The 22,655-nt window shown below is 50.9% G+C and overlaps 1 protein-coding gene across 2 annotated transcripts in view; it reads right to left on the reverse strand.

Annotated features, from left to right (window-relative positions):
* Window positions 1–872: 872 nt before the first annotated feature.
* The window catches only part of LOC8042092 (homeobox protein extradenticle), a 409,053-nt gene continuing 387,270 nt past the window's right edge, over window positions 873–22,655 (reverse strand). The window contains exon 8 of one of the 2 annotated variants that reach the window (XM_040222299.2): window positions 873–1,518. In XM_040222299.2, the coding sequence (XP_040078233.1) occupies window positions 1,441–1,518 (78 nt within the window). In that variant the 3' untranslated portion in view covers window positions 873–1,440. The remainder of the gene's footprint in view (window positions 1,519–22,655) is intronic. The other variant, XR_005718027.3, reaches the window with a different exon arrangement.

Raw genomic sequence — 22,655 nt, forward strand, 5'->3', positions numbered from 1 at the left:
GGGCTTGAGACCCGACTTCAAGTGTCACTCCGGTCGTGCGATTGCATTGGCAACGCTATTTCGCAGATTTAGACAATATTCTCTATCTAGAAAGTCGGCCCCATGGCAACGGTTTCTCTGGCACTTGCTTCTAGGCGCCTTTCCTTACTCAGTTATATATTTACGCGATACTTTACTCTGCGAGTCTGTAAGGAAGCGCTCCTTGAAGCGCGTGAACCATTATCTGCGCTTAGGACGATGGAGCATCGATGCAGACTCCTTCCGCTGTCCCCTATCGACTCTCAAATTGTCCTCTTATTGTCGTTTGAAGGCTCGATATACCGTTGTAACACCGTACAAAGTGAGCGTTATTTTTGCGATTCCCATAGCAATGTGCAGTATCGTTATAGAATAGGCTTTCGGCTTGGGCGGAAGAATGCCAGGTCCATATCACGTGAGAAAACGACGTTTTTGCGAACAGCGGCCATTTGAGCGAATCGACGTTTTTGCGAATGACTGGGACGCGTGTTAACCCACCCGGCCCCCTGCGTTCACGCCGCTTTTGCGCCGGCTCATTGCAAACATGTTAACCCACCTGCCCCACCCGTAAACGCCGCTTCGCGGCACTGTCTTTCGACGAAAAGTCGGCGTTCGCAAAAACGTCGTTCGACCAACTGAGTGCCTCCCCAAAATGCCAAGTCCACCTCTGCTATCCCTTTTTTTTCTGCGAACACCAAGAACGAAGTGGTAGTCAGAGCGAGGCACGTGACAAACTACCATCCTGCGATGAGTTGTAACGTGCATCGCTCCGTCGCTCTGATTGGCTCACGAGGGTCGCAGCCCCTCGCCAACAAGTCGGTGCGACCAAAATGAATGGGAGCAGACAGCGCATAAACCTTGTACTCTCCATCGCATTTATTGGCAGCAAATGTATCTCGCAACAATGATCATGGTACATATTCAGCACACATAATATTTATTAACAGTGTCCCACAATGTCGAGTGTCCGGGGACGCAGAAAGAAAACAAGTTGCCAATCCTCGAAAAAACGTGAATGATCCTCCTCTCCGCATCATGTTTAGTTGACGATGAACGATCGGTGATTGGATGAAGGAAATAAAAGAGGGAAGGAGGGGTGCACTTCGTCGGAGGCTCCCGCACAACCGTCCGGAGGAGAAAGAACACTGCCGGTCCGCTGGGCGATTATGGCGTAATGCGACACACTTAAAACGGTTCCCTTTCTGGGGACTATTGCAGGCGCTCCGGCCTCCGCGGCCGTCCCCAGACGGCGCACGGGACGACCGGTGCGTCGGACGGTCTCGGCGGGGCTTGCCGGCGCGGCAGCAGTGGGTTCCATCCAGCACCACGGTTTCGGAGAAGTGGACACGAGAGCGACACAGTTCCTGCTTGTTTCGCCGAGCGGCAACCACCCAAGAGACGATGAGACGGGGCTGCGCTGCCTCACAGCGGACTGAGCGGGGTTGAGCTTTCCGAACTCTGCGGCGGACTGTAGGCCATGGCATGCATGCCGTGGGGAAGCTGCAAACCAGAAAGAGACAAAAACCTGAGCCGGCCATCCTTACGACCTACAGCACACACACAAAAACCTTCGTTCACACAGTTGCGTTCCAGTGCGACTGCAACGAGGTGTGTCTCTTTAAAGGGTGATCCACACACTTGCGTGAGCCCGACTGAGAGCGACTGCAACGGCTCGCGACGCACGGGTTGCTATAGAAACAGCTGCGTCGGCGCCAACAAAACGGAATAAAAACCGGTTTTGTTGAAGCCAACGCAGCTGTTTCCATAGCAACCCCAGCGTCGCATGCCGTTGCAGTCGCACTCAGTCGGACTCGACGCAAGTGTGTGGATCGCCCTTAAGACTGCTTGCGCAACGCAGCGCAACGCGGTCGATGCAAATATGTAAACCAGCCTTCACTCGAATTGATCCGAGCTGCTGCGGTAGGCTAAAAGCGAAGACGTGACGATTGCTTCCTTTGCCCGACGGGCTAGAGTGGTCCCGCGATTGAGTCTACAGAGCGGTTATCATCTGGAGGGAGCGCCCCAAAGTATTGCGAGCTACTCCACTCTTTTCATTCTTGCCCGCTCAGGAGAGCTGTGGTCGACCTACGAACAATACCCCCCGCAGAGTAAATCGCGAGACCACTCTCGCGGTTATCCCATCTTCCCCCAATAGACCACCATATTCCGACGGGTCAAATCACGTGACAACGCAAGTCGAGCAATGCCGGACGCGTTGATCTCTAAAGCGCGAGACACATGGACGGCAGAATCGTCCGATCCGACGTCCGATCCGACAGTCCGAACGCCGCTCCGAATCGCCGCACGCAACAGTTTGAGACACACGCTTCCGACCTTGCATGCGACACGACGATCCGTTCGGCTCCGCCCAGGAGATCCAAGCACTCCAGCGAAGGTCCGCGTTCACAGATCTCTGGTCCCAGATTGACGGTTTAGCTCACACGAGCGACGTTAGAAGCTCGTTCTCGTTAGAGCGTGCATTCTTTGCCGAAGCCATCTTTCTCGAATGGGTCAGCGAGATCCACGCGTCCGGCTTCCCGGCGCCCGTCCTGTTTTCTTGTTCGTCCCGCCAGACCCAGTACGTCATCATGACGTTCGCGCTAGCTGTGCTGTCATTGGCTGGACGCATCCGACAATCCGTCCGCCGTGGGAAACTATCTGGCGAGTTGGAGGCACGTCGGACCGCCGATCCGGCGTCTGAAGCGACCAAATTTTTCGGATCAGGCAGTCGTACTGCCAAATCGGACGTCGGATCGGATGGATTTTTCGCGCATGTGTCTCGCGCTTATGCGTTGTATACGCTGCGTTTATCGCGGACTAGACAAAGAACAAAGCACCTATTATATATGCACAAATAAGAAAGCACACGCACTACCAATCAGGTTGACAGCCATAGTTGCCAAATTACTTCCGAAAAAGTATTTGAATTAGTCTACCCTCGTTGAGAAGCATTAGGTTAACAGCGCTTTTCCCACAAAAATGCGCGTGTCCCTTTCTTGCCCTGCAGTTTCGGCCTTCAGGAAACATTAGTCATCGTTCTACAGTAGTTGCGTCTTGTGCCTTGGTTTGACCAAATTTATTATTTGCCCTTATAAGGGAGAACATGCGGTTTTACAGAGGTCGCTAGTGTTATTACCTGCTACGCTCCTAAAATTGTTAGAGTGTTAACTTATCACGAGGACTCGTACAAAACTTGAAAGTACGGGAAAGCCAGTCCTCACACGCTGGCGGGGGGGGGGGGGGGGGGGGGTGAAGTGTGGCAGTGCAGTGTACCAGCATTAAAAATTATTTGCGAAAGTAGTTGCAGCCGTGAGACCAACCACCAAGTGACTGATGGCCAAGGTATTTAAATTAAGGTTACAACCACATTTAGTCGAAAGTAATGAGTTACAATATAAATCACTTTAAGAGGTAATAAGTTACAATATTTGAATTACTACCCAAGCCTGTTGTTTGCTTCTGCGCTCGTAGTCTTTCTTCAAACATTACGAAATTACTCTTGTAAAAATCCGGTCGTACGCTCCAGTCTATATGTAGTGGCTGGGGAATGCGTCAATAGTGCTCGAGTATTTTTCCGATTGTATACACGCAAAACCGTTAAACCGAATACGAACACATATTTACTGTGTTTCGGTTTCGAAAGAAGCACACACCGGAGCGCATAATACTGGCTTTGTGTGTCTATTTAATGGCGTGCATGATATAAGTGGAGCATTGTGAAAAATGTAAAAGAGGTGTATAGCAGCTTACACAAAACACAGCAGCCTGAAGCCGTTGCGGCAGTCTAACACCAGATTCGGGAGAATGTTTAAAGGTGTACTTTGTCTCAGCTTAGCTCCGGGTGGAGCGAAGGGCTGGGGGAAGGTTAAGGTCTTTGAAAAGAACGTTCGTACTCCTCACAAAGTCATTCTCAAAAGTCAAATGCTAGAAATATCCTTTTGTGTGTGTCTGTGCAAACATGCACAATTTTCCAGATGTGTCCTGCTCAGAATCAGTTTTACTGTAAAATGATTAAAATACTTCACTCAAACCAAAGAATGCGTTTTTTTTTTGTTTTTGTTTTTTTCTATTTTTACGGAATAAACATATTCCTACCCCAAACGACAAGGAACAGAGAGGACAAGGAATGCACCTCTCTGTTTCTTATCTCTAGGTTTCTCATTTTGAATGCGCCCCAGCTCGCCTGCGTTTTTACTCTATTTTCACTAATTACATATTCCCAAATGCCCCGCACTCAAAGAAAAAACAAAAACAAAAAAAAAAAAACTGCAAATTGAGACAGTTTGACGACAGAAAGTGAACTCGAGGTCAAAACTAAATACACAACTAGCGGAGGAACCTGCTCTGAAATTTGGCAAAGAAGTCTAAAATTTTCCGGGAATGTTGTCAGAGAGAAATCCCACGACAAGCGGCGCAACGAGGTCCAACAACGAACCGGCTGGCGGACTAGCGAGGACCTTCAAAGTGCGCCGCCTGGAGGCTCGACTCCATGCAGCTCATATGCTGCGAACAAAGCGACGAATTTCGCCCGGCAGCGCTCCTTCTGCTGGGCACAAAAAAAGCCGTCACCGTCGAACGCAAAGCGAACGCGCAACTGGGCGAAGTTTGTCGGTTGTACGCCGCATATTCGCTAACGTGGAGTCTGCGCGACTCGTGACTTAACGCCGCCCTTAGAATCCGTCAGAACAAAAACAAATTTCGAGCTCCCGAGAACAGATCGTGAACTGACACGCCTAGCCTCTGCACCAGCTTGAATCTTCTCGAAGCCACCGTTTAAAGGATAGGTGTCGAGTTAAACGGAAGAGGGAAAATAAAAATAACCCGAGTCACGCCTTCATTTTCCGAGACAGCGGAGAGCAATGTAGGAGAAAACGGAAGCTTTACAATCAACTCGTCATACTACAACATTCGGAGTAATTCAAATAAACCGGTCGCTAGTAAATGCTCTCCGTGAAACGAGTATTAAGCCGGACGGAGTAAGCGCGCGTTTGCATCGATCGATTCGGATCGCGGGCATAAGCTGCAGGCGTCGTGGACATCTCCACGAGGCACCCCGACGACTGAGCCGGACACGAGGGTCTCGCGGCTGCAGATCCAGCGGAATGGAAGCCTGCTCTCCAGTCGAGGGCCACCCGGCGAACGTGCGAGCCCTCGACTGCCGATAGCGGCGTCGCGGCGGCCCGTGAGGCGGATGGCCGAGAGAGCTCGACCGAGCTCGCCAAAGGAGCCGGCCTTCCTCGATACCGGACTCCATAAATCGTGCGGCCGTCCGCGCGTGCCGGAGACGCCGAGCGGAGGGCGCCCTTGTATCGGGGGCCGGGTGCCGCCGTTAGGCGCAGTTATCAAGCGGCCAGATGGCACTTTGGCGCCCGGCTTTTGTGCCCCGACGGCGTGGTGGACCCCGAGATAAGGACCCCTGGGAGCGGCCGCGGGGCAGCACTCGGTTCGGGCTCGGGCCCGCCCTGCGATAAGGAGCGCGCTGCCGGAAGTCCCGACCGGCAGCGCACCCCGGGCGCGCCACGCTTCCGGTAGGCACAAAATAGGGGACTCGGTCAGGAAGCTCGGCGAGCGATGGCCCCCCGGCACCGGGCTTCGCTCGCCGCCCAAGGTCAGCCCGACGAGGTGGGGCCTTCTCCGAGCCCCGGGGCCACGCACCGTCCCTCGGCTTCCCTAATGGGGACGCAGCTTACCCGATGCGGGACCGACGTATCGCGACCAAAAGCTCCCTTTGCATGCGCGGTCCTCGGCGCGAGGTGATTACCTCTGTCAGGTACACGCGACGACTGCATCACGCTGGAGCTGCTCGACAGGGGGCTACGTCCGGAGTGACGGCACGTTTTCCCTCACATTGTCTAGAGTTTGACCAAACATGGGAAACAAAGGAAAGGCTTCACTCCCGAAATGCCGGATAAAAATGGCGTCACACGCGGAGCGAGCGCGCTTTTCGTCCGACACCAAGGAAGGAGACCATTCGTCAGAGCTTCCTTTTTGTTTTTATGACAAGGGCGCACCAGAAAGCTCCACCTGAATGCCTACGCATAATAGCGCACAACGCAATATGCGGAGCGCCGTTTCTTAGTTTCTGTGTGTGTATGTGGATAGAGTCTCTGCTGCGGCTCTAAAATCCGAAGTCAATGGCGGTAGAATGCGGCGAACAAGGAATCAACTTCGCCAGGCGGCATATTCGCTTTGCGGGCGGCAGGTTTGCCATATGTTCTAATGCCGCGAGCAGAGAGAAGGTTGCCGGCAGGAGTTCGTTTCTTATTCGCCGCATATACACTCCACAGAGTCCCACCTTTCTGTGGCAACCGATTATAAGCTATATTCACACGCCGTCGCATCGGCGTTGCCACCTTGCAATCACCGTTGAAAATTCGCCGAGTTGGTCATGCATAGTTACGAAGGGGGACACGGCGCCGAAAGTATTAAGGACAAAGAACGAGGAACACACAGACCGAGCGCTGTGTTCGTCGTTCTTTGTCCTCCGTACTTTTGGCGCTGTTTGCCTGTTCGTAACCTTGCAATCACGTGACGCGAGCGTAATGGCATCGATCCAACATTTCGCTGTCCTCGTCCTCCGCGCTTTGGGGTATGCCCCGCATTTGTGTAATTTGTTGTGTGTTTCGCATTATTTGGTAAACGATCGCCCAATGCCTATGGTCCCCACCGAATAGACCCTTTTCAAAAGCTTTCGCGAATCGAAGGTGACGTAAAAGGATCCACATATGTTTCCCTTTCTGCTCTATGCTTTCCAAGACGTTCGCCTTTTCTGGTGTGGAGAAGCTGTGCAGCGCCGCCATTCGAGCGTCGGGTTTGGCTCCGCACAGGGTGGGTGGACTGACATTAGGGAAGGGTCTATTGTCTGCATCACTATCTGCACTTGCACAGTTTTTTTAGTTCGACAGGTTTCTACACATTTCCAGCCACGCTGAATACGTAAGCCATTGCACAGCGATCAGGTTAGCAATAAATCTGTTGAAAAAAAAAGTTAAAGAAGATTGATTTAAGTTGTTATTAGCGGCGAGATGTTTCGGTGGCGCCCTCGTTCAGTTATCTTACGTGACGTCATCACCTTGTGAACAACAAGTTCGATGGTGTTTGTAATGGGCATGGTGGAAGCCTGAAATCATAGCGCTCTCAAAGCAACACTGCCAACACTGTCAAAATTGAAGTTCTTACATTATTCTTATTTCGGTCGATGAGAAATCCTTTGCTGACGTCATTGTCAGCATTGGGCTAATCGTGGCAGGCCGACCACAGCGACGCTTTCGATCGCTCACGTCGCCATTCACAGCGCGTCTGCTCAGTTACATTGTCACAGATATTTTGGAATCTTGACTATTTTTATACGAAAAGAACACACGAGTAACCTGCAAAGGTAGCCTCTGTGCGCATTCTGTAAAGCGCCGTCATTGTCTGTTTAATAGATACTTCTAGTTGACCGTATTCTAGAGCTCCGCTTTGCTAGTGGGAGCTCGAGCCGTCACTTCGAAGCATGAGTTGAATACGCGCCCGTTAGGCCCGCTTTCCGCAGCGTACTACTTACTGAAACTCTCTATTAGGAACTGAAATTAGCGTCTCCTAATTACCTAAAAAAAACTGAGAAAAAAGCACGACATGTAATTTAAACATCATCTGGTGCTTTGAAATAATCCCAACGTCAACATCCGCGATTTCTTGATTTAAAATGAAGACACAGAGTAAGAGCTGTGCTCGAAGGAAGCCGAAACGCTTCTCACGAGAACTTGTACCCTGTCCATCCAGACTCGGAGCTTCTCCACAGACTCAGTGGGAAAGGGCGGCGGGTACAGCGAGCATTCGTTTTATATGCAAGCGCTACCTGTGGGGAGAGCACTCGCTGCAGTGGCAGGACTTGCTAAACGATGTCCGCGCAAAAGGTTCGCTCCACGGTCCGGAAACGATTACGAGGGGAGAGAGGACTCGAGGCGCTTTGTTCCCCTTTCGCGACAGATCCGTGCCGTTTGCCTCGCATCAACCGGAATAGGGTCGCCTCCCAACCGCATTCTCAAGTGCCAGAGGAAAAAGGCTCTGGAGAACATCGTGTTGCCTAAACCGGGCTCTCAATCGACAAAGCCTCCAACCAGAGGAAAAAAAGGAACAAAGAAAGGGAAGATAGAAAAAGAGGCGCGATCGTGAAATGCTGATTGCCCTCGAGAGCCCCGGCTGTCATGTACCCTGCGACGAGAAGTTTGGCCAGAACTCCGGCGACGAGGGAGCGGCACTCCCAGTCCCGTGTCGCCGGAAGCCAATATCGGGCCGGCCCGGGAACAAAAGCAGGAAAGCCATGAAATTAGCAGCGCCTCCCCGCGCTCCGAGGATTGCTCGTTAAGGGGAAGTCGCCGGGAGGGAGGGAGCAGCAAAAATCCCGGCAACGTCCCAAATTGCCCGGCGCGTCGCCTGGTGTCTTGTCGTAATTAAAGAAAGTGCGGCAGAACATCCAAGTTTGCATTACAAACCCATTAAGGAGTTGCCGCGCTTTCTTCTCTTTGCCTCGGCGCCGCCGACAACTGCGCCAACTACGCCGCACAATTCCCGTTAGGGCCGCTATCATTCTTGGGACCCTTCCCTTTTCCTTGGCACGCCTGCCCTTCGCGTCCTTCGAGAACTCTGCGCTGTGCAGCCCCGTGCAACGCCCCGGTCACGTCGCACGCTTGGCGGGACACAAGGCAAATTCTTCGCCACGGTGGACTCACTCTTTTCGGGTCTCCTTCCACAGCTTCCCGTTTTGGCCGCCAGGTGCCACAAACTCTAGACGCAGTCACGAATATTTAACTGCAGCGCCTCATTTCTTCCCACTTTGGCACGAAGTTGCGAGAGCGAAGCACGGAGATGGCAAAATGCATACACCCGTCGCCTACAGTATTCGAGGCTACATTCTGAGGCCATTCGGAAGAAGTAAAAGGTGTGGTTGCACGACGTCCAGGAGCGAGAACGCACAAAGCCCATCGAAAAGTTGTTTCCGAGTAAAGGCAATCTATATCTCGAGGCGCCCCACATGCTCTCACCTTGTCGACAAGAGGGAGGGTTCTTTAGTTTAGTTCACCACACCGGGGACTTTAACACAGTCGTTAAATTCAGACGCCGCGTTGCGAACATGAACGGCACGAGCGCGTATCAAAGAGCAGAGCTTTGGTTGAATTGGGTGCGTGTGCGTAAGCTGCACGACCCAGAGCTCCCCAACACAGCTGAATTAACGCGCCTCAATCACACTTTTTTCTCCATGGGGTGCTTCCAACAATGGCACCGAAAACGTGAGCAGTTTCGAACCACTGCCACCTAGGCAGCAGATTCCGGTATTACTAAAGTATTGCGTTTCATCTCAAGAATGCTTCTACACATCGCGGACATACTCGGGAACCGGCGAGCCGGTTCTCGGAACAAGAATACGACCGCGAGCCTGGACGAACCTCGCGGAGCACGCAAGGAACTCACGCCTTCACGGCCTCCATTTAGTGCACCAAGCCCTGCGCTCCGAACAGACGCCAGCCAACCCGGGTCGCGTACTCGGGAAAGCTCGTGAAGTAAGTCAACGGGCCAATTTCGGCATTTTGAGTGGCGCGTTTTCATTTATGCCGCATTACCCGGTTTACGGGGGGAGAAAAGGGGTGGGAGGGGAGGGAGCTTAGGTAAACACGCCTCGGTGATCCACGTGCTAGCTTTAGCCCGCTCCCAGATTTGCTTTCGCTCATCGGGTAAGCAAATCTGGAATCCGGTTAAAGGGCGCGATTCACGCGCTCCCTGCCAGTAATCCAGACGACCACGAAAACTCGCCAATCAAGATGAGGAAATTGGCCTCTTGACTTCCTCCACAAGCCTTCCCCAAACAGGCCGCCGGGTCTTTCTGCGCTGGGCATGCGCGAGGCGCCGGCGGCGCGGAGGTCTGCGCCGCGCTAAGCGTGCGTGCTCGTCGCCCAGGGGCGCCTGGTCCCGCGACGTCCCTTCGGCTCCCCCATCGATGGGGCTAAGCAGAGCCGGAGTGCTCGGCCGGGTCGTCAAGCCCTTTACGAGCCGGGAAGCGCCCGGTCCGCTGCTGGCGGCGGTCGCGAGAACTTTTACGGGCGTCGTGTAACGACGGAGCAGGGCGGCGATAGGAGGCCCGCCAGAGGGCCCCGTTACGAGCTCCGGGCCTTTACTGTCCGCCGGATGCCTTGAGAGCGTCACCCGCTCGGCCGGCGCGAAACGGAAGCAGGGTTACGGTTTTACAATGGACCCACCGCGTTCGTGGTTTTAGGGCCTCGCCTCTTGGCAGAATCTCTCGTCTGGTGCACCTCTCGTTTTATGGGATATTTATAGTCGTGTTTCGGAGGTGCGGTTATGGGCCCTGATCTTTTACGACGCCCGTTGTAGTCCTAAGGCGGGGACGCCCTCTCCGCGTCACGCGGGCGTCTGGAGCGCCGCCGACTTTTTAATCCGCGGCGATGCGTCAGCCCTCTTCCGGGCCATGCTCGCGATACGCCGGACCAACAGTCCACAAAATTACTCTGCCGCGTTTACGCGCGAATATAGCCGATTTGGGGGTAAACAGAGCTTTCGTTGGTTGCGCTAAGGCTCGACTTCATGAAGCGAATGTGCCGCGAACAACTGACAGACTCCGACCGGCGACACTATCGGTTTGCGAGCGGAGCAACAGCCGCCGTTTACACTTCACGAGCAACGCAAAACCCGCCGGGTGAAACTCGTCTCTTTTTCCCAGCATATTCGCTCTATGGGGTTCGGCTTTTCAGCCATGTCAGCACTTCGTTGACACGATCTCGTGCACGAAAACTTTCTTCCGCTTACCTGTCGAAAACTGGGTGTGGCAAAAATGGGGTTTTGTATTTCTCGCAACTCTTAAAAATGTGTTGTAGTTAGACCACTTAATGCGGTGAAGCACTTCGTAGTATTGATTGGAGGCTACAAAATATGAATTCCAAGAGTCCTTTTAACTGAATTCGGGAACAATTCGGTTTCTCTTGCACTTTTTCCGCGCCTCTCCCTCTCCAGGTGGCAAGGACAGCTTCGGAGTTATATCGCTATATAGCTATCGGAAATAAATCTGCATTTCATTTCCTAAATGATGACGTCACGCTAGCGGATACTGGTAGTATTTTCGGGGGGTTGGGGGTGTTTTAGCGTCCCGAAGCTCGGACGTCATCTCGCGCTGCAGAATCCATGGATGTTGGGTTTGATCGTGCTTGCTTCCACCTGAATGAGCATCATACCGGCGTGCGGTCGCGTATTTCTACTGTGTGATGCACGTTAAAGGCCGATCTACAAAATCATTTTACGGAAGGTAGGTAAATCCTCCTCACTATCCTCTTTTTTTCCCCCTCTTCCAGTGCCATCTTGACCAGTGCCTGTTGCTGCATGCTGGGGCTAGATAAGCCGGAAGCTTATCCCGGCTTATCCAGCTAAAAAATGCAGCAACAAAAGGAGTCCCCCCTCTGTCAAGGTAGCAGTGGGAGAGGGGGAAATGGAAACGCTGGCGAAGAGGATTTTCCTACCTTCCGTAAAAAGGTTTTCTGTAGGTCGGGCTTTAAAGATCGTGCATTCCAGCACTGGCTAAATTTTGCACCAGCGCAGACAGCCGACGCCCAGTAGGGCTTATACCTCGTTTCAGCTTCCGTCCGAGCGCAGCCGAAGCTACGTGTGGCCGGAGCCAATCACACGCCGGCAATCGGTCACGCGATCTCGCCTGCATGTATCACTCCGCTGCGCCGCTGGTCGTCCGTGCCGCCCGCGCTCGCTGAGTATTTCGTCTGCTACGGGTGTATCAACTGTATCGCCTGCAACGGTTTAAAAAGTGCCCTTTTACGTCCCGAAATTTAGTAACAGGGGATGTCAATACGTAGGCTGGCCGCTGGCGTTTGTGTCCGAGCTTTCTACCTGTTCGGTATTTCGGCATAGTTTCGAGATGTAAGTACACATTGCAAGGTGCCCGATAACCCGGCCGTTGATGTTTCCTTGTATTGTCTGGATATACCAGGGCTCGACACGCAGTCTTTTCCACTAGCTTCTCGGCGTTCAATGTGATAGGCAGGTGAAGGGGTGCCCTGATTTCGCCGCGTATCAGTGAATTGTAATGACCCGGACGCTTTTCTTGTTTACAACGCATCCGCGGTAGGACGCGACCGGAGTCTCCTGCCGAATTTGAAAGTATACATTCTTCACGACCTCTCGCTCCTGACGCGCAAGCGTGCTTTAGCAAAAGGACGTTTTGAAGGGACTCTGTGAGAAAAGAAACGAAGCACATGATTTGGCCATTACGGGAACGAATTCACACAGAAAAACCGAGCGCTGCAGCCGTGTTTTCAGCGGATGTACGTGTTTTCATCAAAACACGTGCATTTACATATATTAATAAAAACATAAACTTCAGATATCTAATTGCTTTAGTTGCAGATCATTCTCAGCAGTACACATCTGGAATATTGTGCAATGTTCAAGCACAAAACAGTTACTTAAAAAAAAAAATTACTTTTGCGGATTACTTTGTGGTGCGTAGGAATGCTCTCCTCGAAGTTGGGAACTGTCCTTCAGCCTTTGGCTGCGCTCGGACGGAAGCTCAAACGAAGTACTGCAACGTTTGGCTGTCTAAACGTACATAGAACACGTTGACGTTATTCTTATTTTCCACCGTACAGTTTGCGTCTGTTCCTGTTTTGTTTCTTCTTGCTCCAATTACGTGCCTCCTGTAGACAATCGTCCGATAGCTGTATGGAACGCTTGTCGATATAATATAATTCTTCAACTTCAACTTCAAATATAATTCTCCAACTGTCTGATATAAAAGAAAAAGGCGATTACCATTCATCGAGAAATCACCAGCCCTGGCCAATTCCGAAATGCAAAACCAACTATAGAAAACCAAAAAAAAAAGAAAAGTTAGTTATGTTTTACCGTCTATTCTGAACGAATATTTTGTTAAAAACATAGATATTGTGCAATTGTCAAACAGCCAAATATTCAATTTGTTCATTTGATATTCTATTTTTGACCACTGTATTATATGCCGTCGTAGCTGCTGAATGGGGGGCACGTAGCCTCGTCGAGCTGCATTTCTGCAGCTTTTTCTCCAGCCTCCCATTCACCACTTGTATTTCTGATGAAAAATAAAGTTCGTATCGTATCGTATGTACAACAGAATAATTGTAAAACATGAAAAAACAATCATCATGTTCCGGTGTGTTAAAAGCGAATTTCCCCAGTGAACCAAGGAGTGCTCCACAAGTAGTACTCTGAGAGAACGCAAGGCCCGATAAAAATATTTAAAATATATCCCAACTTCAGTATTTTTTTTGGGGGTACCGAGAACTATCGTTTGCGCAAAAAGCGTTCCAAATCGCCTCACCCACGACAATGCGTGCATCAACCACGCCTTCCTCTCTCTCTCTCTCTCGCCCCACACACACACACTCAAAAAAAAAAAAAAAAGAAAACAAGAAGAAAAAAAAAAGAGAAAAGGAGCTACTGAGGCACACGGCGCACATGTAGGACGTCTCCGCAAACTCCCCTCGCGACGCCAGCATCCGAGACGCGTGCCGGACGGCGTCCGCCCCAACGGCTCCAGTCCGGCCGAGAGCAGGCTGCAGCGGGGCCAGGGTGTGCTGCAGTCCTTGGCGCGGCCAGGCAAGCGGGGAACCCCGGCCCTGACGGATGGGCGCCTATCTCCCGCGATGCCCCCAGCGCCCCGGCAACGAAGGCCGCCGCGGGCTCCACGGGGCGCGAGCCCCGGGCCCCAAAACGCGCGCGGCCAGCAAAGAATGCCCCCGGTCGCCCACGCAGCCGAGCAAAAAACAAAACGGGAGCAAAACAAGGCGAAGAGGCGGTTCGCCTTTTCCCCGGCCCGGGGTCCGAGCGGCAAGAATTTCTAATAAAAGAGGGCCCCGGCGGGGAAACATGAGATACGCGGCCGAGTCTCTCTGGGAGCAGAAGAAAGTTGTGGAATCCCTCCGGCCGATGACTAACAATGCGCGGGGAGGTCATCGCCGATCGAACGCGTCAACTGGACGCACCCCGCTGCACCCCGCCCCCTGGGGGGCCCCGCATCGCTCGTCCCGAAATTCCTCGGGGGTCCTTTGTCTCTCGGCGCAAAGTTGCCGGCGATAATGGCCGACTTTCTTCGGCTTTTTTGATAGTTCTCTGGGGGGCAGTGGTTATTCCGGAGGGAGGAGACCCTCGACCGAGGATTGAAGCATTCCTTCGCCAAAAGAAGATTCCTCTGGCCGAGAAACGGGAAATGAAGAACATGCATCATGCTGACGAAAGAAGCCGCGCTCTCGTTTTTCCTCGTCCTATCAACGCGTTTTTTTTTTGTCAGTTTCCAGTGCTCCAGCGGAGTTCTCGCTGCTCCGAGGCGTCGCGGGAACATCCCACGCTACCGCTGAATGCGGGGCGAAAAGTGCCTCCCGGTTTCCTGTACGCGCTCCTTTTTCCATGATCATGATTTCGCGCTCAATTTGTCTGGACGGATCAGGGTCACCTAAAACACAAAGTAACATAGACCCGCGTTTGCGTGTGAAATCAGAGTGAGCTTAGCTCGCGTAGCGTAGTTCTAGTCGGTGTCCGTCGGAACTCGAGAATACCTCCCGCTCAGGCGGTCGGCTTGCTTCCAGTCAGATTCGATGCTTTTCACGTGAGTCGAATATCTGAAGTGCTGACCAAGCCGTGGACATGACCACGTTGCTCACAGACAAAATCATTTTGCTAGGCTATAGGCTCACGTGCCTTTGTCAGCGCCATTGGCATTTCTGACACGGGATATGTGCTTAAAGGGATTGCTCGGTGAAAACCGGGAGTTTTTAATGTGTTGTGATGGTTACCTGGCGGAAGCCCAATGATTAATATAGACCATTTTTATTCGACTAAACGACACCCCAATTTAGTGTAATCAATGAAGGATAATTATACCAAGCTCCGTGGCAAACTTGGCAAGAATCAATGGCTGCGCTTCCATGCCCGATGTGACGTCACACCAGGCTCGCAATTGACAGATCCCACGGCTCGCTCCTCCGAGGGAACACGGTGCTCCCGACGCACCACAGCGTTCCATTTTACTCGCCACTCTAAATATCGCGGAGAAGTGTGGAGCGTGACAACCGCACAACGAGAGTGCTCTTTAATTAAAAAAAAAAAAGAAAAATCTTTACCGCAGCAGCGAGGCTAAACTATGTCGTAGCGCTCCCACGGAGGACAAAATTCGAAGGGCGCTTCAGTTCGGCGCCATCTTTGCGTTATCTTAGGTCAGAACCTCCCCTGCTCCAAAGGTGGAAGAGGAAAACGCCGCGTATGCACGCTCTCGGTTTAAAATACAATTACTCGTCCAGGCAAGCGTACAAAATTCAGATTTGTCGTGGAAGATGCTCTTACAGCCATTGACAATGAGGTCTAGATGTTTTCTCGAGGAATACGAAATTTGACCGGACAATCCTTTCAAGTCAGGTCACGGCATGCCGCACGCTCGCTCCCACAAAAAGCCAGACGACGTACAGCCCGCAACAATATAATCGACTCCTTGTATAAGGAAGTCTCAGGCGACTATGCTGAATTCGCATTGGTCAGACCCGCATTGCTCGGGGTGAGGAAATACATGAACCCTCGTTCCACTCTCTCTCTAAAAATGAATTGCCCCTGGCCTTAGTATGCTTAGAACCGCCGCAAAGCAGCCCAGGGAACGGGTTTTACATGCTGTGGGATACCGTCTTATTTTCCCGACGAGGGGGATTTAAGAGGGCGAATGAAGCTTATGGGACGGAACACCTCAACTTCCGTAACTGAATTCTTTAACTTGTCAATGAGTAAAGTCTCTGGTGTACGTATCCCGCGAAACACACGCACGACACGAGGTCCGGCGTGGAATAATGCCCTCGCACGACATTGGGCACACGCTGCATGATAACCCAGATAAGCAGCACCACACCCCGTCAAAAGGTAGGTGCTGTTTTTTGGCCCTCATCTGCGCTGTGCATGCATGCGGGGCAGCGGGCAGAAAAGGACCGAAGGTGAACAAAGTACGCTCCAACACGGAGAGCGAAGTATTAACACGCTCAGCGCTAGCAGTCAATCCTGGTTCATAACCAGTTAAAAAAACACGCAAACAAAGTACGTCTAGGGGGTTACGTACGATATTCCTTCACCATACAGTGGGCCCTTTTAGTTCTTAAAAATAACATGACGCAAACGAATACGTTTATACTCAAAATATATTATTATTATTATTATTTATTTATTTACTTAGTATAAAAAGGAAACATACATCGGTATCTAAAAAGAAAAAAGAAAAGGAAACACCTGCTAATTACGTCCATACCACGTCTGTACCATTTCCTAAAATTCTATATTATTATTCTTTTTTACGTTTTCTTCATATTTTTTTTTCCTTATTTTGGTGCTCCCTTCCATCCTGTTTCCTTATAATTTTTATCGTCTTTCCATCGGTTGACTAACTGGCGCTACCGATTGAGGAACTTTATTTTTCGGTCTTTTTACGTTCCTTTCCCTTTATTATGTCCAATGATCAACTAAAGTTCGGAACCTTGTCTAAAATAAAAAAAAAAACGATTATAGTAATCTGCAATCTATTAAATTACAATGATTTACCATGACTATCTTTGCTCATATTGCTTATTATGTTTCATTGATGCTGCGAATCTGGGAACCTTCGGCTTTGAGAAGCTGTCAATATGACATATTTTTCTCCAGGCCCCCGTATCCTGTACCTTTTTTTAATGCAAATAAACTTATTATTATTTTCTAACTAGTAGAAAGCGATGGTTCGAACTTCGAGATAAATCAACCAAACAATAGAACCCTCCAGACCTCTGACATGGCTGAAACTTGGATCAACCAATCTGTGCCTTTCAATGAAGGATTCGCCCAACCAAACTCGCGACTGAACACGTATTTTACTCGATGTGTGAGCTAGACCCCATGGCTGTCGCACGTACGTATATGTACAAAGGAAGCGGGCGCTAAAAGAAGAAAAAAAGATGACGACCTGCAGAACGAGCTGGGAGCGCATTCGAAAGACTCCATGTGATGTAACTTTGGCCATTTTAAACGGGATAGTTAGTTTTCACCGTGGAGACCTTTCGCTACAAAACAACAGCGAGTAACCTGGCTTGTTTGTGTCACCTGGTTGGAACTGGGAGCAATTAACTGCAGGTAACGGACGCAGCAAGCATTGCTTTACAGAGAGGCGAGGGGGGAGTCAGGCTGCATTACGATGGCGCATTAAAGGGACACTCAAGCGGTTTTTGGAGAAGCTACTTTTTGGTGCGATGGTGTTAAGGAAGTGTCAGTGAATGAGTATCTTCAGTTTTAGAAGGCAGAAACGCCTATTAATCACGCAGGAATAAAATACGTGCGGACTCTTTTTTGTACTTGCGAGGACCAATGAAATTATCGTATGTTTGAAAATTTTGGCGGTCTTTTTAAAGTTTCGCTAAAAAAACAATTTTCAGTTCATTTAAATATGTTGTGCATGATAATTTCACAAGACGTAAAATATTTCTAGTTTAGAATACGCGATAGCGCAATAATCGTTTCACAAACAAGGGACTACGTTTTCTCCTTGCCTTCCTCCGCGGGGGGTGAATTTCCCGTTCCCCAGGGATGCGCGGAAGCGCACGTATCTCCGCGCGTTGCAGGCCGGTGGTGCCGGTCGCGGGCCGGCCGGCTCCTTCTATCCGCAAACGTGGCGTCGGTGGTGATCGTCGGAATGGACGGCCTGGTGAAAGCTCATCGTTCCGCGTAAAAGCGCTATCCGTGACTGTGAATTTTCGTCGTGTTTCGCTATGATAACCCAGCACGTACTAGAAGGGAACATCCACCTACTCGTGCGGCGATGTCGTTGCGGCACTCTCAAGATAGCAGAAACGCCCGTGCCGTCGTGTTTGTTTACTTCGACTACCGTGGTGCTTTCTAAGCATTTGTGTCCTCGAACATCGCCCGGATTTCTGATTTGGCGCATTTCATGCGTGTGCTCAAGTTCAAGGTATTACTGGCGCGTACCGTATAAAGGATGCGAATTTTCACGCGTTTTCATCACCGGAGAAAAGTGATTAGTGTTAGCAATCCTGAACGCTCGCAACGTCTATCTGATCACGAAATCATATTTCTACGTTGCTATATCGCTGCTAAGATTACATTGTCTTTTATAATCGTAGAAAAGGCGTGTGGCGATATTTGTACTATTGCAATGTCGTGTATTAGAGTCGTGATCGTCCAAGACGGCGCTGCATCTTTTTATTTTATTTTTTTCATTCGCTGTACCCTGCAAGCCTATCAAGAAAAAATAATAAAGCTTTAGACTAGAAAACTGTCTGTCTATATTCTGTTACGGCATTGAGTAGCAGTGCGTCCCCTTTTTTAGAGGGGCCGCTGACACAGCTGACGGCGGCGTACAGAAGCGGTCGCCGTGCTGACGACCCGCTGCGCTTGTTGTAGTGGTTACAGGTGTGTGTACGCGCGGCGCAGTGCGGTCGTTCCGGTTGCAACGGACGCAGTCGTAGGTACGCGCTCGTTGCACATGTCTGAACCAGCCTTCCCCCCGTTCTCCCGAGGCGAAAGTCGACGTGGCGACATCGTTTGACATCACGTACCAGAGGTAACGCGATGTCAAACGTTGGTTTGGTTACGACTTGCCCCAACCGCAAATCGAAGAACGCCCGAAAAGGTCTGCGTTTCGTCGTTCTCGGAACCCGAACATGACTCCGAAGCGCTGCTATCGTCCACATCACACGTCAGAGTGGCGTCATAGGAAATCATCCCCAGGTCGGCTGCCCGCCGAAGAACTTCAACCTCTAACGGCGTCAGGTCCTCGAGCGTAGAGAACTCCGCCATGATCGAAGCTCGAATGACAAAGAGGTTCGGCCGACGCGGCTACCTCGGGATCACTGCGCGACGGAACGTCGTCCAACACCATTGGCCCGAGATCCTTTTGATAAGCGTGCGACGACCAATGAGAGTGGTTTCGTTTTCGGATTGATCCGAGGTTTGGCGGCCTTCAATTACATTTTTATTAAAGAAATAATCACCGTATGACTATACTTTTTGGTTTTTAGGGATACTTAAAGGGGCACTGACACATCAAAATCATATTTTTTTTTATTATCCGAAACGATTGAAAACGATGCCGGGACATTACCCTCAAAATTTGAGATTTGGGAATTCAGTATTTGTGAAGTAAAAAAACAATTTCCAAATGCCGAATTCGAAGTTCCCGCGCGATCGGCGCCGGTGCCTTGACGTCAAAAATTACGGAGACCTGAGAGTAGACTTCCTTTCACCACTCCCTGCTGTTGCCATGGCGACCCAAAGCGAGGAGGAAAGGAGCAAGCGCCCGGCGTTGCGGCGGACCGGTTTTGAGCGGTGTCGCCTGTTTTCCGTTGGAGGATACAAATCCAGGAGACGGCACCACAACGAACTCCCGATTTTTGGTATTTCAAAAAGAAGGGCCGTAGTGCGTTCGCAATTGCGTTAAAAAACATGTTTTAGGATTGCCGTAATTAAATGTTATAGAGATGTCGCCTACAAAGCTTCTAAATTTCCTGATTTTTGACGTCACCGATCAAAAGAAGCGAGGAGGCGAGAGGCGGGAAAATCAAACGCCAAAAATAAAAAGGCGCGCGCGCGCGCGGGAAAATTTTTTTTCGCGATGCGGTTTTTTTTGCGTGTTTATGACTGCAACTTGCATCGTTTTAGACAATAAAAATAAATACGACCTTTGGGGTGTCAGTGCCCCTTTAAGGCGTCTAAATTCAGCTGTCATTATCAAAACACGAACTCAAAAACCACTTGACTGCCCCTTTAAGTCTCCGCCAGGGAAGGGCAATTCGGCGAGTTTCGTAGGGATTACACGAATGAAGGTCGAACGCAAGCTCCCATTGAAACCTGCAGCTAAAGTTCTCACAAAATCAGCTCCTGCGCCGACGACAGCAAAATCAGTGGTTCTCGGTTAGGTCGTTAAGGACAATATAATTAAAACGCGAATCAAGGCCCGCTTACACACTTGCTACATCTGAGGGCCGTGTGCCTTGAAACCTCCTAAAAACTCTTTCTACGAGAGAACACATTGGCGCTACCTATCAGGTACAGCGGAAACTTGGCGGTCCCGTATATCACTACTTTCTCTCGCGCATCATCCTTTCTTTCTTGGCTCGAAAACATTGTCAATGTTATAAACGACGATTTTTCATAAGTAGCACGCCCATTTGACCTCGAAAAGAGCGCAAAACTTTCGCTCTAACGAAATGCAGTTCCAGGGGTACCGCATAGATGTCGCCAGTGTGTTCTCTTGTTCAAAGAGATGTTAAGGCACTCGGTTTTAAGGAGTCGCAAGTTGTGAACGGGACTTCAGTCTGTGACGACTAGGCAGAAAGAAAAACGATAAAACATAAATGCCGAGAGCGAACATCGACACTACTACAATTCCCAACGACAGAGGAAGGCTACTGCGAATTGTTTTTCTATTCGTTGTAGCAACATTCCCCAATAAGCGCGTAACAAAAAGGCCAGACAGGCAGCTACGCATCAGTTTCCAGGACCCACCGCAGACGCAGGGGTCAGATTCCCAACCGCGCCTGAGATATGTTTCCGGCTGGCGACTGGCCAGCCGACGAAGGGAACTGCGAGCGCGTGTCGGGGGCCTATTTGATTTCCGTCCTGGGTGGGGGCTGCCGGGCCAAGTGGGGCCCGAAGAAGAGAGAGCGTCCGTGGGCGCGTCGATGGCCCCCGAGGACCCGGCTAATGGCGGGGCGTAATTCGCGACGGCGCCTCAAAGGCAGGCGGCCAAGAAGAGGCCTTTGTGCGGCCATCGACCAGCGCGGCCCGCACAATGGCGGCGGCGTCGTAAACGTCACCCGCAGCTTTGTTTACGAGCCGCTCCGGGGGCTCAGCGTCCTCTCGGCCAAGGTGGACACTCGCGCCCAAACAGCCTCTCCACGGAGAGGGATGCGCCCCTGGACCCGGTCGGGAAGCCCGAGGAGGCCGACACACACGGCTTTGGCGCGGACGTGCACGCACTGCCAACGGCCGCCGCTGCCGTACAGATCGAAGACGTCTCGTTCACACTCGTTGGGCTACGTCAATCCGTCGAGCTGTTGCTATGGCGACCCTTACGACGAGCCAACGTATGTGACTGCACCCACATTGATGGGTGCAGTGGTATACGTTCGGATCGTGTAAAGCATGAGGACAGTGTTCGGAGGTAGCCGGTTTATCGACGGCGCCTCTACACTCGACGTCTGGTTACGCCTATTGTTACTTAAACGCAGATCGTTGCCGACCGATAACAGGAAAAACGTATAACCTTCGATGTCTCATTCCTCTCGCAGGCTACGCGCGTAAACAAGACCGGGCAGGGTGGAATGCTGCATCCGCCGAGACCCTCGAGCACAGCGTGGCCCTCAAGGCGAGTGAGCTCCGGAAAATGGGTGCACTCGACGGTAGACACCTCCCTCGGTCGTTAGAGGCGGCATGTTAGACCGCTTCAGCCCTCTCGTCACCCCTCAACCTACGGCATAGATGTTTTCTCGACACTTTCGAAATTGACTGTATATACCGAACACATTTCCGTATCCTGACCACGAGTATGCTTGTCTAAACAAACCCGTTGAACTGTCCTCATCCAACAGTCGGCGAAATAACAACGCAATCTGTGTTCTTGTAGAACCTGAAGACTTGATTTAAAATTCTTCCCGAGTGAGATGAAATCAGCCGTTTAAATCCCCCGTAAAAATGGCCCAAGAGTCCGGCTAATCGGTGACACTGGGGGGGGGGGGGGGGGGGGGGGGTGTTGATGGTTTGACCGTTATGGTCCCTATCGTTTCTTCGAAACTTGTTTCGTGGACAACTTTTCATGAACACACGTTTCGTCGACACGAATGTTTCATCGACACTCATTACTCGGATTGCACGGTGTAGGGACATGTTGTAGGCTCGTAGCGCGTCTATCAGGGCCGCCCCGTTTACGCTGCTTTGCGGCGACAGTCTGCGGCGGCTCATTACAAAAACGTTAACCCAACTAACCCACCCGAACACGAAAAAGTCTAATACCGCTTATTGCAGAAAAAAAGCCAATCTGAGCTGTCGATGAAACGATTTGTCGATGAAAGAGTCTTTCGATGAAGCATCGCGTGTCGATGAAACGTTGTTCGATGAACTGATTACCACCGTGACGGTTGCGCGTGCCTTAAAAGGAATACGGCCGATAGGTGATGTTATAATGACTAACCAAAATCGGGGTATCGGTTTTCGTTCCGGAGCAGCCGAGGCTGATCCAAGCTCCCGGTCAAATGTTCGGACTTCAAAAACTCAGCTTCTCTGCTGGCTGTGTGATAGATTCGAAACCACAGCTCATATGATCTTCTGGGCAGCTACTCGGATTTTTGCACACATCCATTGAAAAACGAGGGCTTGAGCTCGATAAGCGTTGCACTTTAGCGAGTCTCAATATTTTTACTGAGGATCGCAAACAACATACAAAAAGTCGTTACAAATTATAGAAAGAAGAAAGCTGCGCAGAACTCCCTAGCAGTGGGGTTTTATCATACTGTAAACGACTAAAATTTGGCGAGGACCTCATTTTCGCGAATTTCACGAATCGCCTTCAATTCGCGAAAAATAGGTCCCGCGAA

Source organism: Ixodes scapularis, unplaced genomic scaffold (assembly GCF_016920785.2).
Source record: "Ixodes scapularis isolate PalLabHiFi unplaced genomic scaffold, ASM1692078v2 PGA_scaffold3__209_contigs__length_174095766, whole genome shotgun sequence".
NCBI classification, from domain to species: domain Eukaryota; kingdom Metazoa; phylum Arthropoda; class Arachnida; order Ixodida; family Ixodidae; genus Ixodes; species Ixodes scapularis.